The sequence below is a fragment of the Podarcis tiliguerta genome (assembly GCF_965153285.1).
Source record: "Podarcis tiliguerta genome assembly, chromosome: 18".
NCBI lineage: Eukaryota > Metazoa > Chordata > Lepidosauria > Squamata > Lacertidae > Podarcis > Podarcis tiliguerta.
Window position 1 is genome coordinate 11101693 of NC_139551.1, and position 27116 is coordinate 11128808.

The 27116-nt window shown below is 46.1% G+C and overlaps 1 protein-coding gene and 1 long non-coding RNA gene across 3 annotated transcripts; both read right to left on the reverse strand.

The window, feature by feature from the left end:
- MAU2 (MAU2 sister chromatid cohesion factor) lies at nucleotides 1–25699 on the reverse strand. Of its 2 annotated transcripts, XR_014506682.1 has the most exons (20): nucleotides 25035–25674; nucleotides 21692–21709; nucleotides 21403–21468; nucleotides 20178–20273; nucleotides 19493–19587; nucleotides 19025–19052; nucleotides 17056–17211; nucleotides 15217–15363; nucleotides 14325–14415; nucleotides 13227–13330; nucleotides 11546–11623; nucleotides 10871–10936; nucleotides 10597–10680; nucleotides 10317–10366; nucleotides 8479–8556; nucleotides 7007–7118; nucleotides 5422–5512; nucleotides 4244–4371; nucleotides 1918–3237; nucleotides 1–1847 (listed from the first exon to the last, which is right to left on the reverse strand). XR_014506682.1 is itself a non-coding variant. In XM_083421539.1 (19 exons), the coding sequence occupies exons 1-19, from the start codon at nucleotides 25590–25592 to the stop codon at nucleotides 3163–3165; spliced, it is 2121 nt and encodes a 706-aa protein (XP_083277665.1). In that variant the 5' UTR covers nucleotides 25593–25699; the 3' UTR covers nucleotides 1–3162. The 2 variants fall into 2 exon arrangements, 1 of the variants encoding a protein (XP_083277665.1); XM_083421539.1 differs by having other exon boundaries at nucleotides 1–3237; nucleotides 25035–25699.
- Nucleotides 23117–24377, reverse strand: LOC310668694. Its single transcript, XR_014506802.1, has 2 exons — nucleotides 24052–24377; nucleotides 23117–23582 (listed from the first exon to the last, which is right to left on the reverse strand). It is a non-coding gene; the product is annotated as an uncharacterized lncRNA (long non-coding RNA).
- Nucleotides 25700–27116: the final 1417 nt, after the last annotated feature.

Here is a 27116-nt window from a genome sequence, read left to right on the forward strand (position 1 = left end):
TCACTGTACATTTTTTTTTAATGTCTGCACGTTATCGCTAGGAAAAGATTAAACACTTTTTTGGAAAAAGGCTAAAAGACAAAACTGTACAAATTTACTAAAGCGCACTTTCTTTTTTTAAGTACATAAAAAGAACTCTTTCACAGAGAGCCTGACATCAGCAGGAGAGAGGAGGACTGTTAAGAGTGACCAAGCAAATAATTTCTCACATCAAGTTGAGCAGGTGCCACACTTTTAACTGTGCAAAGTTACAGAGGTGCCCACCTAACTGGCCCAAATGAGGGTTTTCTGGGAAGGTGGGGCCCCTGGTCGTAAGACAGGGGGTCTGTTGGGATGGGGTGGGCAGGTGGGAAACTTTTGGGGAGGGGGCGCAGGTATTACAGAAGACATACTCAACACACGGCCTGATAGAGCCAACCCCTCCAAGCGATTTCAACACGGGGCTTTCCCAAAGGGGTGGGGAGTTTCTAACCCAAAGTGTGGGAGAGTTCTCTCAGGATCAACTTAGTGCTTTTCCCCCAAGTTGTAAGAACTACTTAATGCCTCTCAAACACATTTGTCAAAACATTTGTCACTAATATCACTTTTTCCTTTTAAAAAAAATAAAAAATACTAATGCCAATATTGAACAACCTGTCCTCTTGTTAACTCTAGAGATGGTGCCCAAAGGGTGTCTTGGAGGTGGGGGCAGAGGGAGGGTGAAGAGTTCAGCCTCTGCGGCAGTATACACTTCTGGTCCCTGAGCAACTGTCTGGGAAAATCAACATAATCATCGCCTCCCCTTTGCCTGAAAATCCTGGGAATAGGCCACCCTTCTGTGCTGCCCTCAGACAAACAAGCAAATGAAAGGTGCATTCCATTCAAAAGGGTTTGCAGAAATGTCAGGTTTGCAGATCCAGCTTGACTTGTGTCTCAGCTGAAAAAGCAACTGAGGAAAGGAGGAGCTAAACACCCCCCACCCCGCAAAAGGCAACAGGTCTATTATCACTGGTCTCAACACCTTCCTGGAACATTTGGTAACTCTGGTGCCCTTTATCCCAAGTGCAGGACAAGCCTGTCAAGAGAAAAAGCAGGTCTGAGGGTCACTGCAAGGATGAGAAGCCCCCACTCAAGGCTGAAGGGAAGCTTCAGTTCATGATCTCTTCTAGGGGTAAGAGAAGCAGAGACTCCGCTCTAGTGAGCCAACACACTCAGCTTCTTTGAGGCATTACTTCCAAACCCTCTGCAGACGCTGAAAGCAACTTCCCTGCTGGGACTTTTTTTTTGCACATCATCAACCATCTCCAGAAAACCTGGACGGTCTGCAACAGGTTTCAGTAGCAGAATGAAGCATCCGCACAAGAGAACATGATTAGATAGGGGACACAGGTCATTTTTTCAGTTTATGAATACAGTGGTACCTCTGGTTGTGGATGGGATCCGTTCTGCAGGTGTGGCCGGATCCCGAGGTTTTTGAAACTGGAGAGATTCTTCTGTGCACATGCGCAGCAGTAGAGCGCTTCTGCGCATGCACGTGGGGCAAAAACCCAGAAATATACTTCCGGGTTTGCTGCTTACGTATCCTGAAGTTTACGTAACCAGAGGGAAATGTAAGCAGAGGTACGACTGTATTCTTGATTTGAAAAATCCATGATTGAATGCTCAAGTTAATCTGGTTGAAAGGAAATATTTCCTTTTTAAAAACAAAAACCCACACACGCACACTAAAAGCATGACTGTGTCCCTGTGCTAAAAACAGAAGTTCTGCACCAAGAAGAGCAGGATTCTGCAACACGATTAAATTATGCAAATTGATCACCAATGCATAATTAGTTTTAGTACTTTGCATAAAATATTCCTGTTTTTTGCTAGCCAGAGCAGGGCAAGGGAGCAAGGGCACGCTTTTATCCCAACACAGGAAAGCCTCTTGATTTCTACGATCTCAGAACATAATTGCCCACAGAAAACTTTCAAGTCCACTGAGGGCTGGGAACCTGCCTTTTTGAGAAAGAGAGAGGAGATTCTACATGCACTGAACTCTGGCCCCAGTGCCACACCCTGCACTTCTCTGGTGCCCCTTGGTGTCCATCTATGCAGGCACATCCAAGCCAAGCCTTCATTCCTTCTTGCTCCCACTTTCTCCATTGAGGACAAGAGGGCTGGGAGAAGCAGGGTCCTTTCTGAGCCACCTTGGTAAAAGGTGGGGGCGGGGGCGGGCAAGGGGCACTTGGCTCTGGTAAGCTGGAGGTATGGCAACCGGGGCAGCCTGCATCTAAGAACCTCAGGAGCTATGGAAAGAAAAAGGACAAGGTTTGATGAGCTTGCCTTCCCAGTTGGAAATCACTGATCTGGGTGTTCTGTTTTGCTTTTAAGAAACGAAGATGAAAAAGCAATTAAAGAGAAAGAGATTTATCGGGGGGGGGGGGGGGGTGGAGAGCCGACCCGGCAGATTCAGTAGTAGTTGCGATCTGCTCTCCCGCATGAACTGCCCAAGCTTCCCGTCCCCAAGAACATGGAACAAATGTTCCCTGAAGTGCCCCACACTCCATTTTCACTTTGCTTCTATGCACAGTTCTTTCTACTATATGCCAAGCCAAAAGGAGTCAACTGTTAGGGAATGCACAGTCTGTGTTGGCTGGTGGCTACCGGACCACCGAATTGATTTCCTTCAAAAAACAAACAAACGTAACAGCCTTGGGAGTGTGCCAGTTAAAATGCAAGGATGTGACATTATAATAGGCAGGTTCAAATTAGCTGGGTGGTTTCCTCCCCACACCCAGTTTTTTTCCTTCATTAGAAAATTGTCTGTAAAGTTTTGCTGAAAAGGATCAGCTTAATGGAAAGAACACTTTTCCACATGAATTGCGTAAAACCTATTTCTGGGTCAGGGAACGGATGTATCAAAACCCCTTCTCACAATTGTGTGTGTGTTTGTGTGTGTGCAATGCAGACACACACACACACACACACACACCTGCAATCCAGGCAAAACACAGAAACCTTAAGAAGGAGCTGAGAGTGGCCATGCTATCCTGCAAGTCTGTGAAGTCTCCTTCCCTAACGCAGCACTTGCAAGGCAAGGAATCTGCAGCCCACTCTCTGTTTAAAAAAAGCTCAGCGTAAGAAAAACCCCAACTCCGTCGCCTCCTCTTCTCCGAGTGAAGACTGCACATCGGCCTCCTTTCACAACAGGCTGGCCAGACTGGTGGTGGGTCCGTTCTGCGCCTGGAACTGTACAGGTGGGGGTCCGTCTGTCCACTGCAGATGGGGGTGGAGAAACACACACACAAGCTGAGGGTCAGTGAGCAACCAAAGTGGGAAATGTTATATTACCCTCAAAACCAGTACCATTTAGCAGCCTGTATTATGGGGATGCCTGACTGTTTACTTTTAAGTAGAGTTTATTAGCCACTTTGCTACTCAAAAAGCATCATATGCAGCATGCACACTAATAAACAATACACTCCCCAACCAAAGCCCCTAAACAATACTTCAGCTCACAAATAAAAATATCCAAATTAACCTATAACATTTAACAAGGAGTTAAAGCACCACCATCCTCCAAATAAAACAGCACCCACCCAAGTTAAACCCCCATCCCTGTTAAAACAGTAATTTTAACACAGCAGACCTCCTTCCACACAATTGGAAACCCACAAGAAGAGCCTAAGCACAAGAGCAGCAACTCTCCCCACCTGTGACCCCCAGCAACTGGTATTCAAGGGCAGACGGCCTTCCCAACAGTGCAGGGGGAACACAGCCTTGTCCTGCTCCATGAATTGATCTAATATATTTTTAAAGCCATCCATAAGAACTGCCCTGCAGCCCATCCAGTCCAGCAACCTGTTCTCACAGTGGCCACTGTGAGAACTCAAGGGAAACCCACGAGCGGGGACTGAAGAGCAACAGTGGCGACTCTGCCCAGCGAATGACATTCAGAGGATTAATTATAATAATTGTCACCATTAAAATTTATATACCACCCTTCCCCCGTAGATCTCAGGGCGGTCCACAACACAGAATTACAATATTAAAACCACGAAAGACATGGCAGAAATATGACCAACAGCGAACCAATAATCCCCCCTCCCACAACACATTTAAAGGGGCACCCTAAACCAGCTCAAATCTGGAAGTTCAGGATGCCTATATAAAGGCAGGCTGGGAAACAGATGCTGCTGGCCTCCTATCTCCCCCTGAACATGAGCTACAGTGGCGGCGGCTGGGGGCCAGAATCCAGCAACGTCCGGAGGGTCTGACATACCGTGATGAGGTTGTGCTCTGGGAGACTACAGGCCTCGATGTGGTCCTGCAGAAGCTGCTGAGAGAAGTTCTGGTGCATCTGCGCGGCTTCGTGGGCATCAATGGCGTTCCCACAGGCTTTGTTCAGGTCTTTTTTTCCGCAGAGGGAAGGGAGAAATGAGGAAAGGAGGGTGAGATGGCAGACTCCCGGTGGGGTTACACAACTATTCTCTGTCCATTTCAGAAGCATCAACCCACGAAGACGGTGCCGTGTTAGGGAGGTAGGCAGACATTTGGCCTGTCAGGCCTAATTTGCCTTTTTACTAGAACACCAACCAGAGCCAAGGGCAATAGGCCACACAGTCAGAACTTTCCCCGATATCTCCCCAAGAGGATCCAGGTGCAAAAGATATACACAGTTAGATTTAGCAAGGGCTTTTCGGCAAATGATATGGAATAAAAGAGATGTTTAAAGTGATTATAAAAATAAATAAAAATCTGGAAGCTTTTATCTTTGGGATTATAGAGACAGAATTCCCCCAAAAGATGATTCAGTTGTTCATGTAGGATTCTTTTATGCACAATAATGGAAAGAAGTTCCCATGAAAGAAGAATGAGTCTCTGCCTGCCATGTGGCTGAGCAAACATGGCAATAAAATAAGATGATATACACCTATATGGTAGCTGCACGAAAGGTCCTTGGGAAGCCCAGGAAATGGACACCATTTCATTTTCTCTACCAGGAACGAAGCAAAGGTTCTGAATTTGAATGTGGCATCCCGACTGTTCCCAAACAAAAAAACCAAAAACCTGCATATTAACCCTTTGCCCTCTTTCTTTCTTTAAGAGGCATTATTTTGCAGCGATTGAAAAGCAGAGACTTTCCCCCTCTCCAATCAAAGTTGATTATCAGGCACCTGGAGGAAGGGGGAAAGTCTCTCCCCGCCCCCACCACCTCTCCTCCAATAACTAGGAAGAGAGTTCACCCTCAAGGACAGTTTGGCAGGAAGTTTAAAGGCAGCACACAAAAAACAAGTCAGACTCTTGGTCTATCTAGCGCAGTATTGTATACTCTTGACTGGCAGGTGCTCTCCAGGGTCTCGCCATCTGCTAACCGCCCCTTTTGAAACAAAACATGCCATCAGCGATTGAGCTGGGGTCCTTCTGCTCTGCCACTCACCCGCCTTCTCTGACACTTACCTCGCAGGAGAGCCGATGACCACAGCTGCACAGACATGTCTGGGATCTTGCTTGCCAACTGCATGGCGGGAACCACCATGTTGTTACTCTCCTAGGGGTAGCAGAGCCTTGGATCAAAGGGTGTAAGCAAACCACATGTGGACAAATCCACCCCCACCTCCAAATTTCTGCACACCAAACCGCAGGCGTGGGCTGTGCCTGCCACCTCTTAAAAGACTCCCAAGAATGGAATTCCAGAATGCCTCAACCCCAGTGGCAGCACAAAAACACCATTTAGAATCACAGTACAGTAGAGCAGGAAGAGACCCAAGAGCTCATCTAGTCCAACCTCCTGCTATGCAGGAAAGCTGCAAGGCAGCTTGAGCAAACTGGACTTCCCCCACCCCTAAACAGTAGTATTTTCTAAACTTCTGATAGCTCAAGCACTCTTCCAAGTTTTGATTTTGATGTACAGATGGGTAAGAATGAGTGGTACCCACCACGTTCCTGTGCGAGTCACTATTCCACCTCCAGATCATAGGTTCCTACAGAGACACGGTGCACAGCCTCCTCTGAGGAGCTCCACTGCGTGCGTTGCTGCACTTAGACTGGATGAGTATTCCAACTCACACCTCAGGTAAAGCTGTGGCAGAATTATCCAGCTCTAAATGGAAGCAACTCCAGAGCAGCCAATCACACAGAGTTGCAGGAGGCAGCCTCCTCCTCACCGAAGGCTCAAATAATCCCATCAATTTACTTCTTGCGGCAGCCTAGCAGAGTTCTCCAAAGGCAGCACTTTGGAAGCAACTGTTCTAAACATGTGGACAGTTATCTGTAGGATTTATTTATGTACAGTGGGGGAAATTACTGTCTGCACTCCAACAGTGTGGAGAGCGACCCAAATGATCAAGGTCCTGGAAACCAAGCCTTGTGAGGAACGGTTGAGGCAGTTGCGGGTGTTTAGAATGAGAAGATACGATAACATGGAAGACAAGATGAGCTTGTTTTCTGCTGCTCTAGAGGGGATGACCCGAGATTTTGGCTAAACATTAGGAAGAACTTTCCAGATGGTAATAGCTGTTCAGCGGTGGAACGAACTACCTTAGGTGATGGACTATGCTTCCCTGGCCGTTTTTAAACGAAGGTTGAATGCTTTAGCTGTGATTCCTGTATTACAGGGGGTTGGACTAGATGGCCTTTGGATCCCTTCCAACTCTATCATATATTCTATGATTCATATATTCTATGACTCCACCAGTTTAAAGGGGATGCGAGGCAGGGGGAGAGGGAGGGGGATTTACAGTTCCAATCTCCTCAGCAAACCCTTGGACATCTATTCTGTGCATCTTCACACCCCCCCCCCCCAATAAGCAAACCACATTACAGAAGTTGGCAACTGATTGCAAGTGTCACAATGTGCCCAATATACTCTCGAGGCACCGCTGCTTTCTTGGCAGTTTTGTAAGCAGAGGCCTGACGAGCTCAGGGGAATGGAGAGCATTGCTCGGCGGCATTCTTAAGCTGGATTGATTCCATGCTCCTTTGGTGACAGAGGAAAAGTGAAACATTGACAAGAGCATGATTCTAGAGAGCCTGTGCTGCTCACCCTGTGATTCCCCAACACATAGAAGATGTGACCCAGGAGGACGAGGGAGCAGGCTGTTAACCGATTCAGGTCTTCCGCGTTTGACATTTTCAACGTCTCCCGCAGAAAACGCCTGTCGGAAAGAAAAGGAGGAGCCTGAAGCGACAACTGGAATGCAACAAGCCCTGCTGGTTTTTGTGCAGTGACCAGAGGCACTTAAAAAGCTGGAATCCCCCACTAACACCCTCCCTGCAAGGTGGGTATCCCCCCCCCAAATCCACAAATTCTGTGGATTTCTAGGGGACTGTTATGGAGCAAAGCTGATGGTGTTGCCATTCTGCCAGTCTCTTGCCTGTAACTGAGGAGACTGGAGACCTTTGGAATTTGGCTGATAATGAGGAGGATGTATTACAGTGGTACCTCAGGTTACATATGCTTCAGGTTACAAACTCCGCTAACCCTGAAATAGTGCTTCAGCTTAAGAACTTTGCTTCAGCATAAGAACAGAAATCGGGCTCCGGCGGCGTGGCAGCAGCAGGAGGCCCCATTAGCTAAAGTGGTGCTTCAGGTTAAGAACAGTTTCAGGTTAAGTACGGACCTCTGGAACGAATTAAGTACTTAACCCGAGGTACCACTGTACCTGCCTTTTATCCTAAGTCTGCAAGATAGCTCACAACAATTTAAAATCAGACACTGATACAGTCATACCTTGGAAGTTGAACGGAATCCATTCTGGAACTCTGTTCCATTCCCAAAACGTTTGGAAACCAAAGCACGGCTTCTGATTGGCTGCAGGAAGCATCTGCAGCCAATAGGAAGCTGTGGAAACCCTGTTGGAAGTTTGGCTTCCAAAAGAATGTGTGAAAACCAGAACACTCACTGGCTACCTCAGTGGGAGAGAGGGGAAGCAGAAGGCTCACTCCATCATCTTTGCTGGAAGCCCAGCTCCATCAGGCACCTCCTGCCCATGACCTTTGTCAGCTGGTCAGTGTAGGGAACTACTCATTAGAAATTTCTGCCTGTTTTGATCTTCCTCTTCTCGCCCTGTCCCTTTTCCCTCGTGTGTCGTGGGGTTTTTTGCAGATTGTATGGGCACCAGGGACTGCCTTGTTTTGATTCTATGCAAGCTGCCCTTGGCTGAACAGCAGAATACATAACACTTTACATAATGATAATAGTAATAGTAGTAATCCAAGTTTGCTGGGAGGGGTAAGAGGACAGAGCGATCTCTCCAAAAAGAGGAACAGGGTAGGGGATGCCTACTTGTGCCTATCACCCCAGCTTTGTCAGAACAATGAGGGTTTCCCATCCCCATTGTCATTCGTTCCAATAACCCACCTCTGCACAGGATTGCCACTTGTCTTCACTAAGTGCCATCCAAAAACAGGCACACCCAACTAATCAGCCCCCATTCTCACTCTCTGCCCTCACTTGCTTTCTCCCTCCCTCTGCATAAGCTGGAGCAGCCAGCCAACCAATCCCACACAACTCACTTGGCTTCGTTGTACCTCCCTTGGAAAAAGGAAAAGAGACCTCGGATGTAGAAGGCTGCGGCTCGCAGGCAGTGGGAGCTGGAGGAGAGGCAGATGCAACAACAAAGAAATGGGCATTAATGACAATTGATGGGCAGTGATGGCTATTAACTCTTGACGCAGAGACTGGGGAAGGCACAAGCAGAGGTGTGGCAGCATTTTAATCAACCACTGACAACAGGCAAAAATAATCCAGACTCTGCTTTGTAAACCTCTAAGACCAATAGTTCCCAAACTTTCTCCTTCACAGACCACTTCTGCCTTGCATTCCCAAGGTCCCATGTTCAATCCCTGGAGACCTTGGGTAACACAGGGCTGGGAGAGCCACTGCCCATCAGTGCAGACAGTGTTGAACTAGAGGGACCAATGGTCTGATTCAGTGTATGTTTGCTATTCTTCTTCAGAATCTACCCATGCAAGTGCATTAAGGCATGGAAACGGTGTGGTTCACAACATAAAGGCAAAAAATACATAATAAAAACAAAAACAAGAACCACCCAATAATTCCCCCTCCCCAACACATTTTAAAAGAGCATTGGATAAGATCTGGTTAAAGAGGGACATTTTTGCCTGGCACCTAAAGGTGTATAATGATGGTGCCAGCCAAACCTGGGAACAGCATGAGAAAGAGATGCCCCCATGACTTCCAGATCAGCTGAGCAGTAAAAGCCTGCAATAGCAGGCAATGTGTGTTGGGCTTGTTTTTACGCTACAGCCAACGAAGCAGATGGACTATGACAAAGCTGTCTACTGCGAGGTTCGATGTCAAAGCATTTGCTGCTGCTATTGGTGGCTGCCTTGCTTCCGCTGGCCAGTCAGGGGAAACTTAAAGCTGCCGCTGTGTGACTCAATGCAAGTGCCAGCACTTCTAGGCTTACTGACATGCAGTTATTCTGGTGCGCAAAGAGAGTGCTCACCTCAGGGGTCTGCAAAGGTATTAGAGCCAGCATCAGGTGGCAGAGTGTGGGAAGACCCAAGAGCTCCAATCCCCACTTGCCCATGAAGCTCACTGGGTTGCCTTGGGGGCCAGTCACCCACGCTCAGCGTTAACCTACCTCACAGGGTTGTTGTGGGGATTAAATGAGAACTGTTTATACCACCTTGAGCTACATGGAGGGAAAGGTGGAGCATAAAGGAAATAAAAGGAATAGAAATGAAAATAAAAAGCACTTGCTTGTGTCAGGTGGTCACTACTAGTGTTAAAAACGTAAATATATAAGCTAGTCGCCAAATGGCTCTGTAAACCAAGGTTGCAGTCACCATGGTGGAATGCTGTATGCTGGCTGTTTGGCCGTAATAATAAGCATTCCTTCAAAACAGAATGTCTATTTGCCATTTTGGGGCAAGATGGCTCTAAAGTCTTATTTTTCAAATAATGGACTGATTGTGATTGATTCTCAGTTAAACATTTGGCTAGTTAAGATGACAATCGTGAGCTAGGATAAGAGCGTTGAGCACTTCAGGAAGAAAACCACCTGATGCAGGGACAGTCCACATATCTATTGGCCTATTTGGACTTTTTTTCTTAATGGTAACTGCTTCTCCTCAGGCTGCACAATAAAAGCATCTTGGTTCCAGAAATTTGTTCTCTATTGTGCAGATAAAATATAACGGATAGAATTCTACGGGATAGGGTATTAGGGTGTGAAAACAATGATCCCCAGCTGCTGGAGTCATCAGGCACCATCCTGGTGCCCAGGCATCTTCACTTGGTTGCAAGTGGACGATAGATAATTTCAAACACTGGTCACTACTAACCCATAAATCTATTTGCTTCCAAGCATAACTGGCGCACATACCTCACAGGGAAGTTGTGATCTGGATTTATTCTTTCCAATAAACTGTAAAGCTAGAGGAGAGGAGAAAAAGAGGAAGGATGTTTAATGTTCAGCAATACACATTAAAAACAGCAAAGGGGTACATCTGTGGCTTTCTCAGATGTTGCTGGACTCCCAGAAACCATAATCAATCCTGACCATTAGCCACACTGGTAGGATGAAGGTGTTGGGATTCCATAGATGTTCCCAACCAGTGCTCTGAAAGGCAAGTCCAGGACTGAAGCCAAGGGAATTGTCCTACCTCTTGATGCCGGTTCCCCTCCCTGATGTAGACGCTCGCCAGGTTAGTCACAATGAAAGCCCACAATTCCTGGTGGGTGGTGAGCTGCGGATGTGAGGAAGAAGAAGAAGAAGAGGAAGAAAGGCAAAGTCAGAACATGACTAAAAACAACAACGACCCAACTCACAGAAGGCAGGATTTCCCACTTTTGTTAAGGAACTGTGTTTGAAGGAGAATGCCTGGACACAGGAAGCCAACTTCTGGCTCTGTGTTGAGAAACTGAATCCAGCCTTACCCTGAGTGCTGTGGTGAACTGAGCTTCCGCGTTGTCCATGCAGTTTACGGAAATGCAGTACAGCCCCTGCGAGGGAAGAAGAGAAATTAACATTCCAAGGTTCAACAACTCTGGCCTCTAGAGAGAGGGGTGGGGTGGGAGAGAGCATAGAAGCAGCAGTGGGTATAAAACCCTTTTGGCATGAAACTTGGTAGAAAATAGAAATAAACCAATCCCCTCTCCTCACTACAAAGGAATAGAGCAGGGACACCCCCCCCCCAAGTTTACTTTCAGAGAAACTGGAAGGGGCGAAGAAGCAGGAGCAGCTTTTTCTGAACTAACAGTGTGTCTTTTCTATTCTCTTGCAGCTTTTAAAAATTCAATGCTTATCGCTGCAATAATCTTAGGCAAACTGCTTTATACAGTCCGCCTGGAAAACAGTTTATAAATACTGCAAATAAATCAATGTAAGTTGTTCAAAACAATAAAATGTAACAACACATAAATTTTAACTGGATTAAGTTGAAGGAGGTTTACCCCCACCCGCCCCTGCCCCAATTACATGGCTTAAGAGGAAGAAAGACAGAGTCTGTTGGGCTTTTTTTTTTTAAAAAAAGAAATCCTCTGTGCATTGTAGAGCTGGAAGGGAATCACAGTGAAGAGTACACCCCCCCCAACTCATGCTGATATACTTACCAGCAGAGTGTGGAGCTGAGCTGCGTGGTTTGAGAAGAGCCGAGGAGACTGTTGGCAGAGCTGGCAAACCTGGGAGATCTTTTGGAAGACGAGGCAAGTGGGAGGGAGAGATGGCATTTAAGTTAGTGCTGTGGGTTTCTTTCCCACACTGACGGATCTTTCCCCCACAAAGCACCAGAAGGGTCACCTCCCGCCCTCTGCCTACCATTCCTCCACCACCTTTCACCAGCCCCAGCTAAGTGATGTCTGCAGTACTGCTGCTGCTGCTGCAGTAGAACACCCCTCTCTCAAGGTGGGGGAGCCTTGGGGCTTTCCCCCAGACCAGCCACCCCTCTCTGGCCTCTGGCCCCTTAAGGGTTCTTGCCTTGCTGGGATTGTTTCCTTGCACTCCAATGATGCCTCTTGATTGACCGGGCCAAGGACCGAGAAGTGTGTGTATAGAAACTAGCCTGCTCTACAAAGCTAAAATGTTTACCTGTTGTCCCACCCACTTTTGCCTCTGGCCCCACCCACCATGTGGTCCCTGGAAGGTTATCCAGCAGAGAATGTGGCCCTTGGGCTGCTCACCCCCATGCTAAGACAACCTTTGCCAAACCACAGCCCCCTCCTGATCACAGAATTGTAGAGCTGGAAGGGATCCAATGGTCATCCAGTCCAACCCCCTGCAATGCAAGAATCTAATGAGCTGTAATTGCTATCAGCTGTTCTGGACTGCAACTCCTACCAACTCTGGCTGCACTAAGAGCTTCTCAGCGCTGCTGCACCTTCAGCAAGCACCGGCAGGGCTTTGCCTGCTCCTCCGCCCTCAAAGGATGTGAGAAAGGAATCCCTGGAATTCATTTTTATAAATACCATATTAGATTAAGGGCTGGTTAACTACAATAATACCGTAATTTCACAATATCTTTTTTCTTTTCTATATGGGTACTATTTCTTGTTTCCTCTTCTTTTGTGTCTTACCTTACTCTGCACACTAGGCTTATAACTTTTTTACAACCTGATGTTCCTGCAGCTTAGTTAGATGAACTTTTGCCTAAAAACAAAGGAATGAACTATCATTTCCAAATCTTTTGAAAAAAGGTCACCCCAATATCAATAAATCAATTTTCTGTATATGTAACTGAATAATGTATTATATAATACGAATAGCATGTATAGAGGAAAAATGGAGTCTGCAAATTTTCTAATACTTGTACAATGTTTTGTACACTGTGAATCACTTATTATTGCTTAGAATAAATCATGGTTGTACTTTGTCTTTGTTTCTACCACAAGCACCATAATATTCCCACATCACTTGGATTGCGCGTTCTGCACACGGATTACTTTTTGGTATCTGGAGTATGGATGGCTCCTGTTTCCAGTGCTTTTCTGATGCTTTAAAAATTTCTTTTACAGATGTAAAAATTCTAAACAGTTCCATAAAGTTTTTAAGAGTGCTGATACTTATGAGGAGTAATGTTACATATACAGTGATTTCGACTCTTCATTTTGGGGTGATCTTTTTTCACAAGTGAGAAGAATTAGTCCCTTTTTCAGTGTTTCTAAGAAAAAGTTCATCCCTTTATGATATAGGAAATCATTTTTATAACCCTACTGCACACTTGTTAATTTTGTACTTTTTATTTTCCAATAAAGAATATAAAGCAGGAACCCCTGGAATACAGAAACTGGGCTCTACCTCCTGCAGGGCTGTGGCTTTGTGACCCGTCACGAGGCGGCACATGATGATGTGTTCCAACAAAATCACTTGGAAGGAAGACAAGATAGGGCTGCAGTCCAGCACTGGGAAGTGAAAAAGAAATGGTGGCGCCTTTAGTATGGGTGGAGAAGAGGGCAAAAGCAGCTCTGACAGCCTCTCCAGGGGCAAGTGGAAAGAGCTGCTCAGCAATCTTGATATTCTATGGGCACTTCTTTGGGCTGGCAAAGCCACCTTCTGGCCCCAGCCTCCTTTCCAATGGGGATGGGGGGGGGCGGAACTGAGCACACCAAAAAGGGATATGCCAGAAGCAATGAGGCGAGGGGTCCTTGCATTTCTGAAGTCCCAGAGGGGAATAAAGAAAACTCGGGGCTCATTCACATATGCTTACAAATAGATCTTGGTTGACGTTGCAGTGTAACAAAAGGATACTATATTTTTCTGTGTATAAGAAGATGCTTTTTGCTAAAAAAACTTAGGCAAAAATTGAGTGTCATCTTATACACAGATAGTGAATGCAGAGGGGGGACATGTGATTAATGGCAGCAGCAAGCAGGAGATTGGCAGCGGTGATTGGGCAGGTGATTGGTGGCTGCTGGCAATTGGCTGTGGCTGTGGCGATTGGGCAGGCGATTGGAGCTGTGGCAAGTGGGCGGGTGGGCTATTGGTGGCGGCAAGTGAGCAGACAACTGGCGGCTGCAGTGAGGTGTGCAATCGGCAGTGGCTGTGGCAAGCAGTTGGCAGTGGCGGGCAGGTGGGTGAGCGATTGGTAGAAGTCACCCCCCCCCAAATGCTAAACAACTTAATTTTGGGTTAAAAAAATAGGGGTCGTCTTATACACAGAAAAATACGGTAAATGGTATTTGCTGGTAGTGGGTTGGAGATGGGGGTATGACTGGCCTTACAAAAGGGGATTGACAACCCTCCACAAAAAAGGTGGCAGTGATAAAGTGGAAGTGCATAGTGGGGGTGGGGGAGAAGGACACCCTCTGGCAGAGATTTAACATGCACATGGTGAGCATTCCAAGCACGGAATCTCAAAAGAACATGGCAGGGAAGAAAATAATTCCTGCTGCTCACTTTTGAGTTTCTCCAGCTGCATAAGCGCCTTGTCCGTGTACTTCTGTGCCTTCTCCAAGTATCCGGCCTGCATTGAGTGCATTACTGTCACCTGTGGGAACAGACAAACAGAAGCCTTTTGCCATCGTTCTGCAAGAAAACAAAAGAGCCAGTGTGGTGTAATGGTTACAAGTGTTGGACGAGGACCTGGGAGACCGGAGTTCAAATCCTCACTCAGCCATGAAGCTCACTGGGTGACATTCGGAGCAGTCACTGCCTCTTGGCCTAGCCTACCTCACAGGGTTGCTGTGAGGGTTAAATGAGATTGGGGGGGGGGGGGAGAACGATGAACGATGTATGCCACTGTGAGTTGTCAAACTCATCCCTCATAGCACAGATAACTTGACCCACTTTCCCACCAAGGGCTATAAAAGAGAATTTTTCATGAGCTGCCCAAAAACTTGTAATTCCTGCAGGGGAGAGCTGAGCTGGCAGTTAACAGGAGATGAAGGAATCGAGCAAAACGTTGGCTGGCTTCACGGTTTTCCCCACATCGTGATTTTTGCATAGTACGTACATACATATATCATGATTTGCAATACATTGCCAGGTCAAAAATTATGAACCTGTTATCATGATATGGACTTCAAAACAGTTTTGGAGGATATAGTGATATATCACCCAGCCTTAGTGTGTTTCTGGTATGAGTCACATGCATTGCATTGTATCAATGTAAGTTCTACACTGTTACACCCACTTAAATTAAATGGACCTAAGTTTCCAGTAGATCTACTCTGAGTAGGACTAACACTGGATGCAGCCCGTGACCTGGACAGAATAGTAGTGCAACACTGGTATAGCTTCCTAGGACAAAGCCCCAATCTTGGGTTCACAAGTGCATTGAGCAGCTCACCAGGTAGACCAGCACACACATGTGCTCCTTGGGCAGCCAGTGGAAGAGGTCAGCAGGGTTGCTGGGCAGGATCTCGTCGTCATGGAGGGTGGAGATGGTCTGGATGCACTGCTGGAGCTGCTTCAGGCAAGGCTTGACACTCTTCACCTGGGGAAAGGAAGGGGTCGCCTCAGCAAAGAGAAAAGCTACCACCTGCTGATTTTAATGTTGTGAAGCGCCCTGAGGTCTACGGATGAGGGGCAGTATACAATGATTATTAATCCCATTGAATGAGGGAGCGGGGGGGGGGGCTTCCCCTCTGTTCCTCTCCCAGCTGCCTTCCTTCTCTCTCCCCCCCCCCCCGGCTACAAAGCTGTCATGGCACTGCTGGTGTGGGCCCAGGCTGCAACCTGGATGCAGTCCAATTGTCAAGCAGATTTCTAAGTTGTTAGGAGAGTACCCTGGGAATCCCAAGAAACTTGAAGCTTTTCTTTTTGGAATTACAAATAATGAAGTACCAAAAGAGTTGGTTAACTTATTTAAGTATATAACGACAACAGCACAAATACCGTACACCCAAAGATGAAAAGGAGGAGAGATTCCAACAAAGGAAGAATGGCTTTTGAAAATGATGGGAGTATGCGGAACAGGCAAGATTAACAGCAAAGATTAGAGACCAAAATTACAAAAAAAAAAAAATCCTTGATGAATGGAGACCTGTTACTGAGTATTGTGGTGCCCCGCAAGACGAATGCCTCGCAAGACGGAAAACCTGCTAGACGAAAGGGTTTTCCGTTTTGGAATTGCTTTGCAAAACGAATTTGCTATGGGCTTGCTTCGCAAGACGAAATGTCTTGCGAGTTCCTGCGATTTTTTTTTGCTCCCCACCCCCTTTTTCTAAGGCACTAAGATGCTAATAGCCTTTTAGCAGCTAATCCGCTAATCCCTTAAGCCTTTAATAGCCGCTAAACCGCTAATAGCGCTAATCCGCTAATGGGGTTGCTTCGCAAGACGAAAAAACCGCTAGACGAAGAGACTCGCGGAACGGATTCTTTTCGTCTTGCGAGGCACCACTGTAAATAGGTTAAACTGTATGTATTGAATAGTGTATATGAAACAGGCAGCATTCAAGGGTAAATATGGAAACCATGTAGGGGGAAGATGGGTTATGGTCTATGTTAAAATTTGTAGGGCTTTTTTTGTGGGTGAAAAATCAATCAATAGGGTTTTTTTAAAAAAATGAGAGTACCCTGGGAAGAGGGAATGATTATTAAACCACTCTGGGAGGCATAGCTCTCGAAGAGGAATGGGGGCCTCCAAACAACTCCCAGCACCTTCAACAAACTACAGCTCCCATAATTCGGGGGGGGGGGGGGAGCCATGACTGCTAATCACAGGGCCCTGCTGTCACAGGGCTTCAAATGTACAGTGTGAAAGTGGCGAAAGTGTGCCTTAGTTGGATACAAGCCACTGAAATGATTGGAGATGACTTAACGAGGCCTATTCATTTCAATGGGTCGAGTGTTTCCCAAACTTGGGTCTCGAGCTGTTTTCGGACTACAGTTCCCATCATCCCTAACCACTGCTCTTGCTAGCCAGGGATGATGGGAGTTATATTCCAATAACAGCTTGAGACCCAAGTTTGGGAAACACTGGACTAGTCCCAATAATATTTGCTTGAGTACAACCCAAAAGCTCCAATCCTAACCTCACTTATCTGGGAGTAAGCCCAAGTGAATTCAAAAAGACCAAGAAGACATAGCTAAGCTTGCCACTACAAGCTTCTTGCTTCTAACCACTGCAGGATGCAAGGATGGGGGAGGGGAAAATTACCAGGCATCTGTAGTGCCTTCCACTCACCTGACCAGCATCCAGGTAATGTGTCACTTGCAGCACCAAGAAGAAGACTCGCAGAGACTCCTTCTGGATGGGGTTCCCCTGCCAGTTCTCCACTATCTGCCCGCACAACGTCAGCAGGGGATGCACCTCTTGTAACTTCCTCTCCATAAGGAGCAGCTGACGAGTATGAAAAAAAGGAGGGAAGAGGCAAAAAAGGAAAAATCAGAAGATCAAAGTAAACCTTGCCTGTCATGTGACTACTTTAGAATTCTAAATCTGGTCCGGAGGGCTGAGGGACTCTCCGGAGAAACATTTGAGAGGGCTGCAGGGCAAACAAGAAGGATAAATTCATTCATGCAGCACTGGATGTCACCCAAGTTTTTTGGTTTGTTTTTTTAAAAAAATGTTTCTATTGTTTTGCTCCAGGTAATTAAAAGGAAAAGCTCTAAACCGCCTCACCCCGCCTGCTCCCAGAATGGTGGACATCCCCACCAAAAACCAATATATTGGTTTTACTGGCATAAAATGTGCATATGGTTTGTTCAAGTCATCTGGCGTTTGTGAGTTAGCTTTTCCATTAGTGCCAGGTGACATACTGCAGCTGTCCACTCCACTTTCAGGTCAACACTTAAAGTCCTCCAGTGTTTAGCAATTGTCATCACAAGAGGTTGTATGTGTTCTTATCCCATAAGGCATAAATTCCTCCCTTTCCTTTCTCATAACAGCTAACACTCTTAATAAAGTCTTAAAATTAACTTAAGATGTTGCGCTTTGTCAAAACTTGCATTTCCAAACATCGTTATTTTTCATGGGAACATTTACTAGAACTCGTGACCTTTTGATTTAAAAAGTACAGAGTGATATCAAACATCAGCCCTACTCAGAATAGAACCACTGAAAATTAATGGACCCAAATTAATCACGTTCACTGATTTCAATTTCACTGTGTGAATGAGAAAGTGTGGGGGAGAGGACTGTTATTATGATGACTATTTCATTATTAGGCTGTTCGTCAGTTGACTTTTTATATTTCTATCACTGATATTCTGTAATGTGTTTTTAATGTTGTACACCACCCTAGGGGCTTCTGATGAAGGGCAGTATATAAACTGAATGAATGAATAAAATAATAGTACAGTGGTACCTCGGGTTAAGTACTTAATTCGTTCCGGAGGTCCATTCTTAACCTGAAACTGTTCTTAACCTGAAGCACCACGTAAGCTAATGGGGCCTCCTGCTGCCGCCACGCTGCCCGAGCACAATTTCTGTTCTCATATGGAAGCAAAGTTCTTAACCCAAGGTACTATTTCTGGGTTAGCAGAGTCTGTAACCTGAAGCGTATGTAACCCGAGGTACCACTGTACTACTCTGTAGAGCAGATGCTGGATACAACCAACATTATTTGTTTTAAAACATCCCCACAGCATCCCATTTGGGTTTCAAGGCTGAGTGGTAAGAATATAAGCAGAGCCCTGCTGGACTGCACCCCATTTAGTTCTGTATTTTTATCTTAATTCAAGGAGTCAAGCAAGCAGCAAGAACTAGATCAGAGATGGGGGAACATCTGTGGCCCTCCAGATCCTGCTGGACTAGCAGCATGTGACCACCGGCCATGCAAGTGGATGCTGGAGTCCAAGATCCAGAGGGCCGGAGATTTCCCTGCCCTTGATCCAAGGAGAAGCATTCCCTACTCTCAGCAGAGAATACGACTTCTAAGGTTGGGGATAGGGAACCTGCCGCCCTCCAGATGTTGCTGAACTACAACTCCCATCATCGCCCTTGACCATTGGCTGCAATAGTTGTTGGAGACATTGGGGGGGAGGGGGGCACCACAGGCCGCCCACTTCTGTACTAAAGATATGTTTAGGGTGATGTGTGGCTTAATGCAGCCTTCTATTTGTAGGCCACAGCTGAACTGCCCATCTGCAGGTTTGCGATCTAGCAAATCCAGAACTATTTAAACCGGTTTCTCCAAGCACACACAACTTACCATGCCTTTGCTTAGCAGAAACAGGGCTCTGAAAGGGGAAAAAAATAACAAATCTTCAGATTCTAAAATACAGGCAAGACCACCAGAAGTGCAAGGAAGCTAAGAACTTTCAATTAAAGTTTTTATACCATGCCTTTCCACTGCAATGAGCTTAATGTATTTAAAACATCTAAACACAATTACAAGCAAGCATCTTAAAACAATTCTATTCTCTTATGCCTGGGTGAACAGGAATACTTTTCAATTCCTCCTGAAAGCTGATAATGAGAGAGAGGGGGCATTCCACAAGCAGGGAACCACCACTGAGAAGGCCCCCATCATGAGCCTGTGACAACCAAGCAGCCCCCAAGGAAGCTTTGTAACTCTCTCTTGGAAGGCTGAATGAGCCCCCAGAGTACCCCTAATAACCCCCCTGCCCCCATCAACTTTGGTGACAAAAGACCAGTTGCCCCATAAGAAAGGACTCACCTTGTATATTCTGACCCTACCACACGGGCATATTCTGCTCCAACCCCCAGGAGGTCACAAGCAGACACCAAATCTTTTTCAAGTGTGTGAAGTTGCTAAGTGGAGAAAGAAATACACACACAGTTACATTTTGAAAGTTAGCTACTTCTTCCTTTCAAATCTGATCCTACAGCTAACTGCAGAAGCTGACAGTGTCAGTATTGAGTTTTCTATTACTGTTGGGGGGGGGGCTGGTGGTTTTTCATTTGTTTCCCCAACAAGTTGTATGAAATATAAATGTGTTATATCGTATACATTATACGTTATACGATGCAATTATGCGTATACATACACATATACATACACACACACACACTCAATGTAAGCCACTGGGCTTACAAGCCTTTGAGTAGTGAGTTTAATCAATGAAAACAAATCAGTCAGCAGAGCATGAGATTCTTAATCTCAGGGTTGTGGGTTCAAGCCCCACCTTGTGCAAAAGATTCCTGCATTGCAGGGGGTTGGGCTAGATGACCCTCGTGATCCCTTCCAACTCTACAATTATTTGAGTAAGTAAATGGATCTGCCCACTTTTGCCTCTGGCCCCACCCACCACTAACACACAGCCCCACATAAGGTCACACAGAAGGAAACACAGTCCTCCGGCTGAAAATGGCTCACCACCCTTGGCTTAAAATAAGCATACCGCCAGCTGGAAGAGGAGGCGACAGTGCCAGTATGGAGTCTGCTGTGAAATCTGGATGGCTTTACGAAGCAGGGGTTTTGCAGTGTCGACAGAGTTCTGAAACAAAACAAATCAAATCAACAAAAATATGGATATAAAGGGAGGGACCCAAAGTTCTAACCCAAAATAGGAGAATCAACAAGATGATGTCAGACTGAGCTAAGAACTTCAGCCAGTACAGATGTACCTTGGAAGTCGAATGGAATCCATTCCAGAAGTCCGTTCGACTTCCAAAGCTCAGAAACCAAGGCATTTGGGAACCAAGGTACGACTATTAGAAATTCAGGTATAGAAGACAGGTGCCAAATGGCTCCTTAAACCAAGGTTGCAGCCGCCAAACCAGAATGTCTAGTTGCCATTTTGGGGGCAAGACAGCTCTAAAGTCTTATTTTTCAAATGATGAACTGACTGTGATTGACTCTCAGTTAAACATCTGGCTAGTGCAGATGACAAGTTGAGGCAGGTTAAGAACTTTGAGAACTTAAAGAAGAAAAGTTACTTGATCCAGTCCATATATCTATTGGCTATTCCTACCTCTTTTTCTCAATGGTGACATGGACCATTTGTAACGCAGGGCTATTCTTCACAACTGTGAGAATGGTAGTGGGGTAAGTGAAGACAAGCGACAACAATTAACTATAACGTTCACCACTCCTGCTGAGACTGCACATAAAAAGCATTTTGGTTCCTGAAATTCATTTTGATTGCACAGATAATACATAACTGGCAGAATTATACAGGATTAGGTATTAGGGGGGAAAATAGTCAAGAGCTGATGATCCCCAGGAATGTTGAGAAAGTGCTCTATCCCATTCTGAGTAGCCCAATCTGAGCATGGAGGGAGTGTCTGTCATCCCTCCTCTTGCACTCTGCCAGGCGCTCAGGATCAACCAAGCGCTCTGTCTCTTGCCTGCCTCCACAGATACACACTCCAACATGCAATCCCATGTATCAGCAAGCAATAAAACTGCAAGAGCCTGGCTGCCACATCAGGCCAAAGGCCCATCTAGTTCAGCACTCTGATCTCAGTGTCCAACGAGATGACCTCATGGGAAGCCCACAAGCAGCACTGTCTCAGCTCAGCTCTATTTTGTAAACCACCTTTCTAAGTCTTCTCTGGCTGCTGACCCCACTGAACTTTGGGATTTAAAGAACTGAGTGGGAAATACATTCTTTCTCCACTTACCTCCTGACAATACAGCTCCGACAGCAGACTGGCAGCTTCGAATTTGACATCCTCAAATTGCGGAATCTGACAGCATCCAAGTTAAGCTAATATAGTAAAAAAAAATGATGGAGCAATTGTTTTAAGGGGTATCCAAAAAACAGGGAGCACAGTTGCTTCTCAAAATTTATATTAACAAAACCAAAGCATAGAATCAATGGGGCTTGTTAAACGCTCTGTTGACACGTAGTTGTGTTTTCCCCTCCAAGCAGCACAACCCCCATTTCCATGAGACCAGAAAAAAGGATACTTGCTGTGATATCAGCCACTGTAAGAGAAACAGAGAGAAATGAGGTATTCCTGGAATCAACAAAAATGAAGCTCTTGACATAAATGGATGGGGAAGGCTTTGAGACAGCTTGGAGTTGTCACTACTGAGCTGCCTTGTCCCTCGCACTGGTAGCAATGCTTCTTTCCAGAGATTCAGAACAGTCTCTCTCTCTGTCCTATTTGGAGATGCCAGGAATTGAACAGGGGACCTCCTGAATGCAAAGCAGGTGCTCTAACCACTGAGCTATGGGGCTTCCCACTGGAAATAAAAGGTGAACAGAGCACCCTTTTTGGGTGTCCACCTTTCACTTTCTTTCTTTCTTTTCTGTTCTCAAGATGCCGACACACCCGTGCCCCTTGAAAAAGTCCACAGTCCACTTTCATTCTCCCCACACACTTGCTGATGGTCTCAGTTCATTCTTGGGATGCCCCCACACCTACTTTATCCAGTGTAGGTGTAGTGGTTAAGAGCGGTAGACTCGTAGTCTGGTGAACCGGGTTCACGTCTCCACTCCTCCACATGCAGCTGCTGGGTGACCTTAGGCCAGTCACACTTCTTTGAAGTCTCTCAGCCCCACTCACCTCACAGAGTGTTTGTTGTGGGGGAGGAAGGGAAAGGAGAATGTTAGCCGCTTTGAGACTCCTTAGTAGTGATAAAGTGGGATATCAAATCCAAACTCCTCCTCCTCCTCCTCCTCCTCTTCTTCTTCTTCTTCTTCTTCCCCTCCTCCTCCTCCTCCTCCTCCTTGCATGCAGAAGGTCCCAGGTTCAATCCCCAATGACATCTCCAGCAAGGCTGAGAAAAGACTTATTGCCTGAAACCCCAGAGCAGCTGCCAATCAGTGTAGACAGTACTGAGCTAGGTTGACCAATGTTGACTGACTCACTGCAGTTTTCTACACTCCTACTGAGTTGCTTCCTCCTGCTCTGTTGTTCCTTTTCAAGGGCGTTCTCCTCTTTGCTCTCCCTTCTATTAACTGAGGCTGCTCACACCACCAAACACATTTAAACCAAACACAACAAGCAATAGGGGCCCTTTCAACCTTCTGCTTATTCTCTAACACACCGCAACCTCAAGGTCTCTCCTTCTCACTGTTCCACATAGGCACTGCTATATATATGCACAGCAGGGGAAATTATGTAGCTCAAACCCTTTCCTGTATGTATGCATGTAACATTTTAACAAAATGGGAGAATTTTGGGCAGCTGTCAAGAAATTCCTACGCCATTGTAATAATACAAGGAGTTCAAGCTTTCTTCCTGCCCTTTTGTTTAACACTGAACTGGGGATGAGGACACCAATAGGACCATAGCCAAAAAAGGCCAACGACAGAGAGATGGGGGTGGGTATCAACATGCTCTGGGAAACCATGAAGTTTGAAAAAGTAAAAATATGTTTTTAAAAAAACAAAACAAAAAATTATAAGGGCAAAAAATACAGCCCAATGAGGGCAGGGGATTGTTATTCTATCAGAGACAGTAGCTGAAGAACCTTTTTGTTGTTCTCCACCTTGGGAAACAGAATAGTAATTTTTTAATAACTGCAACATTTGCTGACGAAACCTTCCCCCCACCCCGATATATCTACACCTAGCAAACTCTATAACAGGCATCCCCAACCTGCAGCCCTACAGATATTTTGGCCTACAACTCCCATGATCCCTAGCTAACAGGACCAGCGGTCAGGGATGATGGGAACTGCAGTTCAAAACATCTGGAGGGCCAAAGGTTGGGGATGCTTGCTCTATAACATCCACTATCACATCCACACACATAACATGCACCTAATATAAATACTTGACATCCATCCCCAAACACACACACAAGATATATACATCCACACAGATGGAAAAATACTCTGCGTCCCCTTCCTGGACATGCAACACATGACAGACACACACACAACATTAATATGTAACACCCCTCCACATCACACATGCACGCGCGCGCGCGCGCACACACACACACACACACATAACATTCTCTCTGTAATATATAAACGCATATATGCACTGTCTCTCTCACACACAAGCAAAATATATCGTATCTGTGTATGTGTATATATACACCGTCCCCCACAAAATGCAATACACACACGGGCAAATCACTCTCTCTCTCTCTACAGGCTTGATTGTTGTCACTCGCTCTACTTGGGGCTGCCCTTGAAGCTGACCCAGAAACTCCAGCAGGTGCAGAATGCCGCAACGAGGCTCCTTTCGGGGTCCTTGCCGCGGGATCACATTCATCCAGTGCTTTACCAGCTGCACTGGCTCCTGGTGGAGTACAGGGTCAGGTTTAAGGTGCTGGTTTTGACCTTTAAAGCCCCATGAGGTCTAGGACCCACATACCTACGGGACAGCCTCTCCTGGTATGCCCCATGGAGGACCTTAGGGTCCACAAATGACAACACTGGAGGTCCCAAGTTGCAAGGTGATTAGATTGGTCTCAACTAAGGCCCTGCAGGACTTGACATATTTCCGCAGAGCCTGCAAGACAGAGCTGTTCCGCCTGGCCTTTGGTTTGGACTCAGTCTGACCCTTATGTTTCCCTCCCCTTACGGTTTTGATCTATGGGACACTTTTAAAATGAGGCTGCATTTAAAATTGCATTTTAATCTGTATTTTAATTTTTTCCCCCCATTATGTTTTTATTGGAATTTTACTGGTGTTAGCCGCCCTGAGCCCGGCTCTGGCTGGAGAGGGTGGGGTACAAATTATCATTTATTATTATTATTATTATTATTATTATTATATACACCTGCACAGGCAAAACGTATCTCTCTCTGTGTGTGACAGCCTTCTCATTCCCTGCTCCCAAGCTGGCTCCCTCCTTTGCTGTCCTTCAGCCTTTTGGGAAATGACTGCTTTTAATGAAAAGGCTGGCCGTGTGCTGCTTTTATTCTAATCTGTGTGTTTCCAATGGAATTCAAACTAAAATATCTCTCTATATATATGCACACACCATATATTAACTCTCTCTCTATATATGTATAACATGCATACACACAAACACTACACACAGCACCTGTAAATCCACATGCAACATAAATACAGTGCATCTATCTGTATCTGGACATACAGTGCACGCACACATGCATGCATATATGTATGTACGTGTATGCATCTGCACACAATACATGACATCCCACACAGGCACACAAACACGAATGTGCACGCACAGCTTTCCTTCCTTCCTCTTCCCCTCTCTCTCTCTCTCTATACATATACACACACACGGGAAATATAAGCTCGTGCCCTCTCTGTAACTGTGTATCTAAACGCCACCCGCCACCCCATATGTGCCCGAGTCCGGCCTTCCCTCACCGCCTTCTCGAGGTGGCTGCGCGCCTGCTCGCCGTTCCGCGTGTGGTGGTAAAGGACGGAGCCGAGCTGCAGGTGGGTCCGGGCCTCGACGCGCGCCGGCGGCTTCCTGGGCAGCACGGCCTGCAGGCAGTGCACGCAGAGGCGCACCTTGGGCGGGCTGGAGGTGCGGAAGTGCTCGGCCAGGCCCAGCAGCGCCACGTACCACGACTCCGAGGAGCCGCCCGACGACGAAGAGGCCGCCGCGGCCGCGGGAGACGACGACGACGGAGGGCCTCCGGCCGCGGAAGAGGAGGCCGAGGACGACGACGAGCCGCCGCCATTGCCGTCTCCGCCTCCTCCTCCTCCCGCCGCCGCCGCCTCAGCCCCGCCGGGCGGCCCGCCCGACGGAGGCTGAGGCGCCGCCGCGGACGACGATGACGGAGCCGTGGTCGCGGACACCGAGGAGGAAGAGGCTGGCGGGGGCGGAGGCGCCGTCGTCGTCGCCGTTGCGGAGGAAGAGGCCGCGGCGGCGGCGCCGGAGCCACCGGCTACCCCGGCCGCAGCGCCCACGGCCGCCATCTTAGATTTACCTCAGAAATGATAAGACATGGATTGTCAGGGCCGAGGGGAAAGGGGGCGGGGCGGCGACGCGCGCGGGCCTAGCGCAAAGCGTGACGGGAAGACGAGTGCCGGCGTTGTATGAAGGAAAGAGTGGGATGGGGCGCTTGGACTACAATTCCCGTCAGGCAGCGGGGTGGGGAGAAGTGACGGGAGTTGGAGTCCTACAAGCGTCTCCTGCGCGAGAGGTAAAGGAGATGCGCTCCTCTCGCGAGATTTTTTTTCCTCCGCACACCGGCTGACACTTTGTGTACAGTATTTCTGTTTTTTATTATTTCTGTTTCATTTTTTATTTGTGTGCCGCCTCCCCGCAAAACTGTGGCACACGTAGTGCTTTGGGAGTCAGCCAGGTTAGTTAATTTTTTAAAAAAAATACGTTTTAAAATGTTTTTATTTTTTATTCTACTGTATTGTCTTAACTTTTTGGTTCGTGTGGTCCGGGATTTAAGAACAAAAAATTAATATTACAAATTTCATTGTCCTCCTATAACAATTTACATTGTAAATCTGATTTGTTTTCAGCCTTCATTTAATTTTAACTATTGTTTTTAACCTTAAACAATGCTGCTGTGTTAATTTGGTGTTCACTTCCCAAGATAGAAATTTTAACTATTATTCATAATGCTATACAAAAAAAATCATTGCCACCTTGCAACGATTTAAATTGCATAATTAAAAACAGCTTTTAATAAAATTCAAAAGGCCATTTTGCGCAAAGTACTAAAAGCATGACTGCTATTATGAAGTATTTTCAACGAATAATAATAATAATAATAATAAACAACTGTAAGGATTTAAATTATAATCCTTTCAAGGATAATAATTTGGCAACATTCAAGGATCATAATATAGTACTTATAGTATTTCTATATTGAAATCTCAAAGCGGTTTACAAAACAAAACGGTAAAATCAAGAAAACAACCCTAAAACGATGAAAATATATAAAATATTAAAACGATAGATATATCCTATTATATATTTCTATTATAATAATACTGTAGTTATGTTATAGCAGATAATAGTACATATTTACCATAATATTATAGTACGCTATTATACGAAATACAGTAATATTAAAAATCCTGCTAGCTACAGTTGTACTGTACATAGTTCCTCGTATATAATTGTTTATCAAGGGTAGGGAGCGTCCTCCTTGAAAGGCGCGGTTCAAATGTCCTCAGTCAAAATAAATGCTATTATTGTAATAATATTGCTAAATATTGGTATTACTCAATATTAATATATCCAAACATTATTATGGAGGAGTATTTTCTCCCACTTCCCTTCGCCTCATGGGAAATGTAGTCCCTTAGGAAACTACACTGAGGAATGGGGCGGGGAAGCTTAATTTCCACAAAACTCGCGAGAGCGCCTTCCTCTCCTTTCATTGCGTCTCCAAGTCTCGCGAGAGCAGCTTTCTCCCCTCCCACAGTTATCTCAACCCCACGCGCAGCGCTTGCCGGGAATCGTAGTCCGCCCCGTCT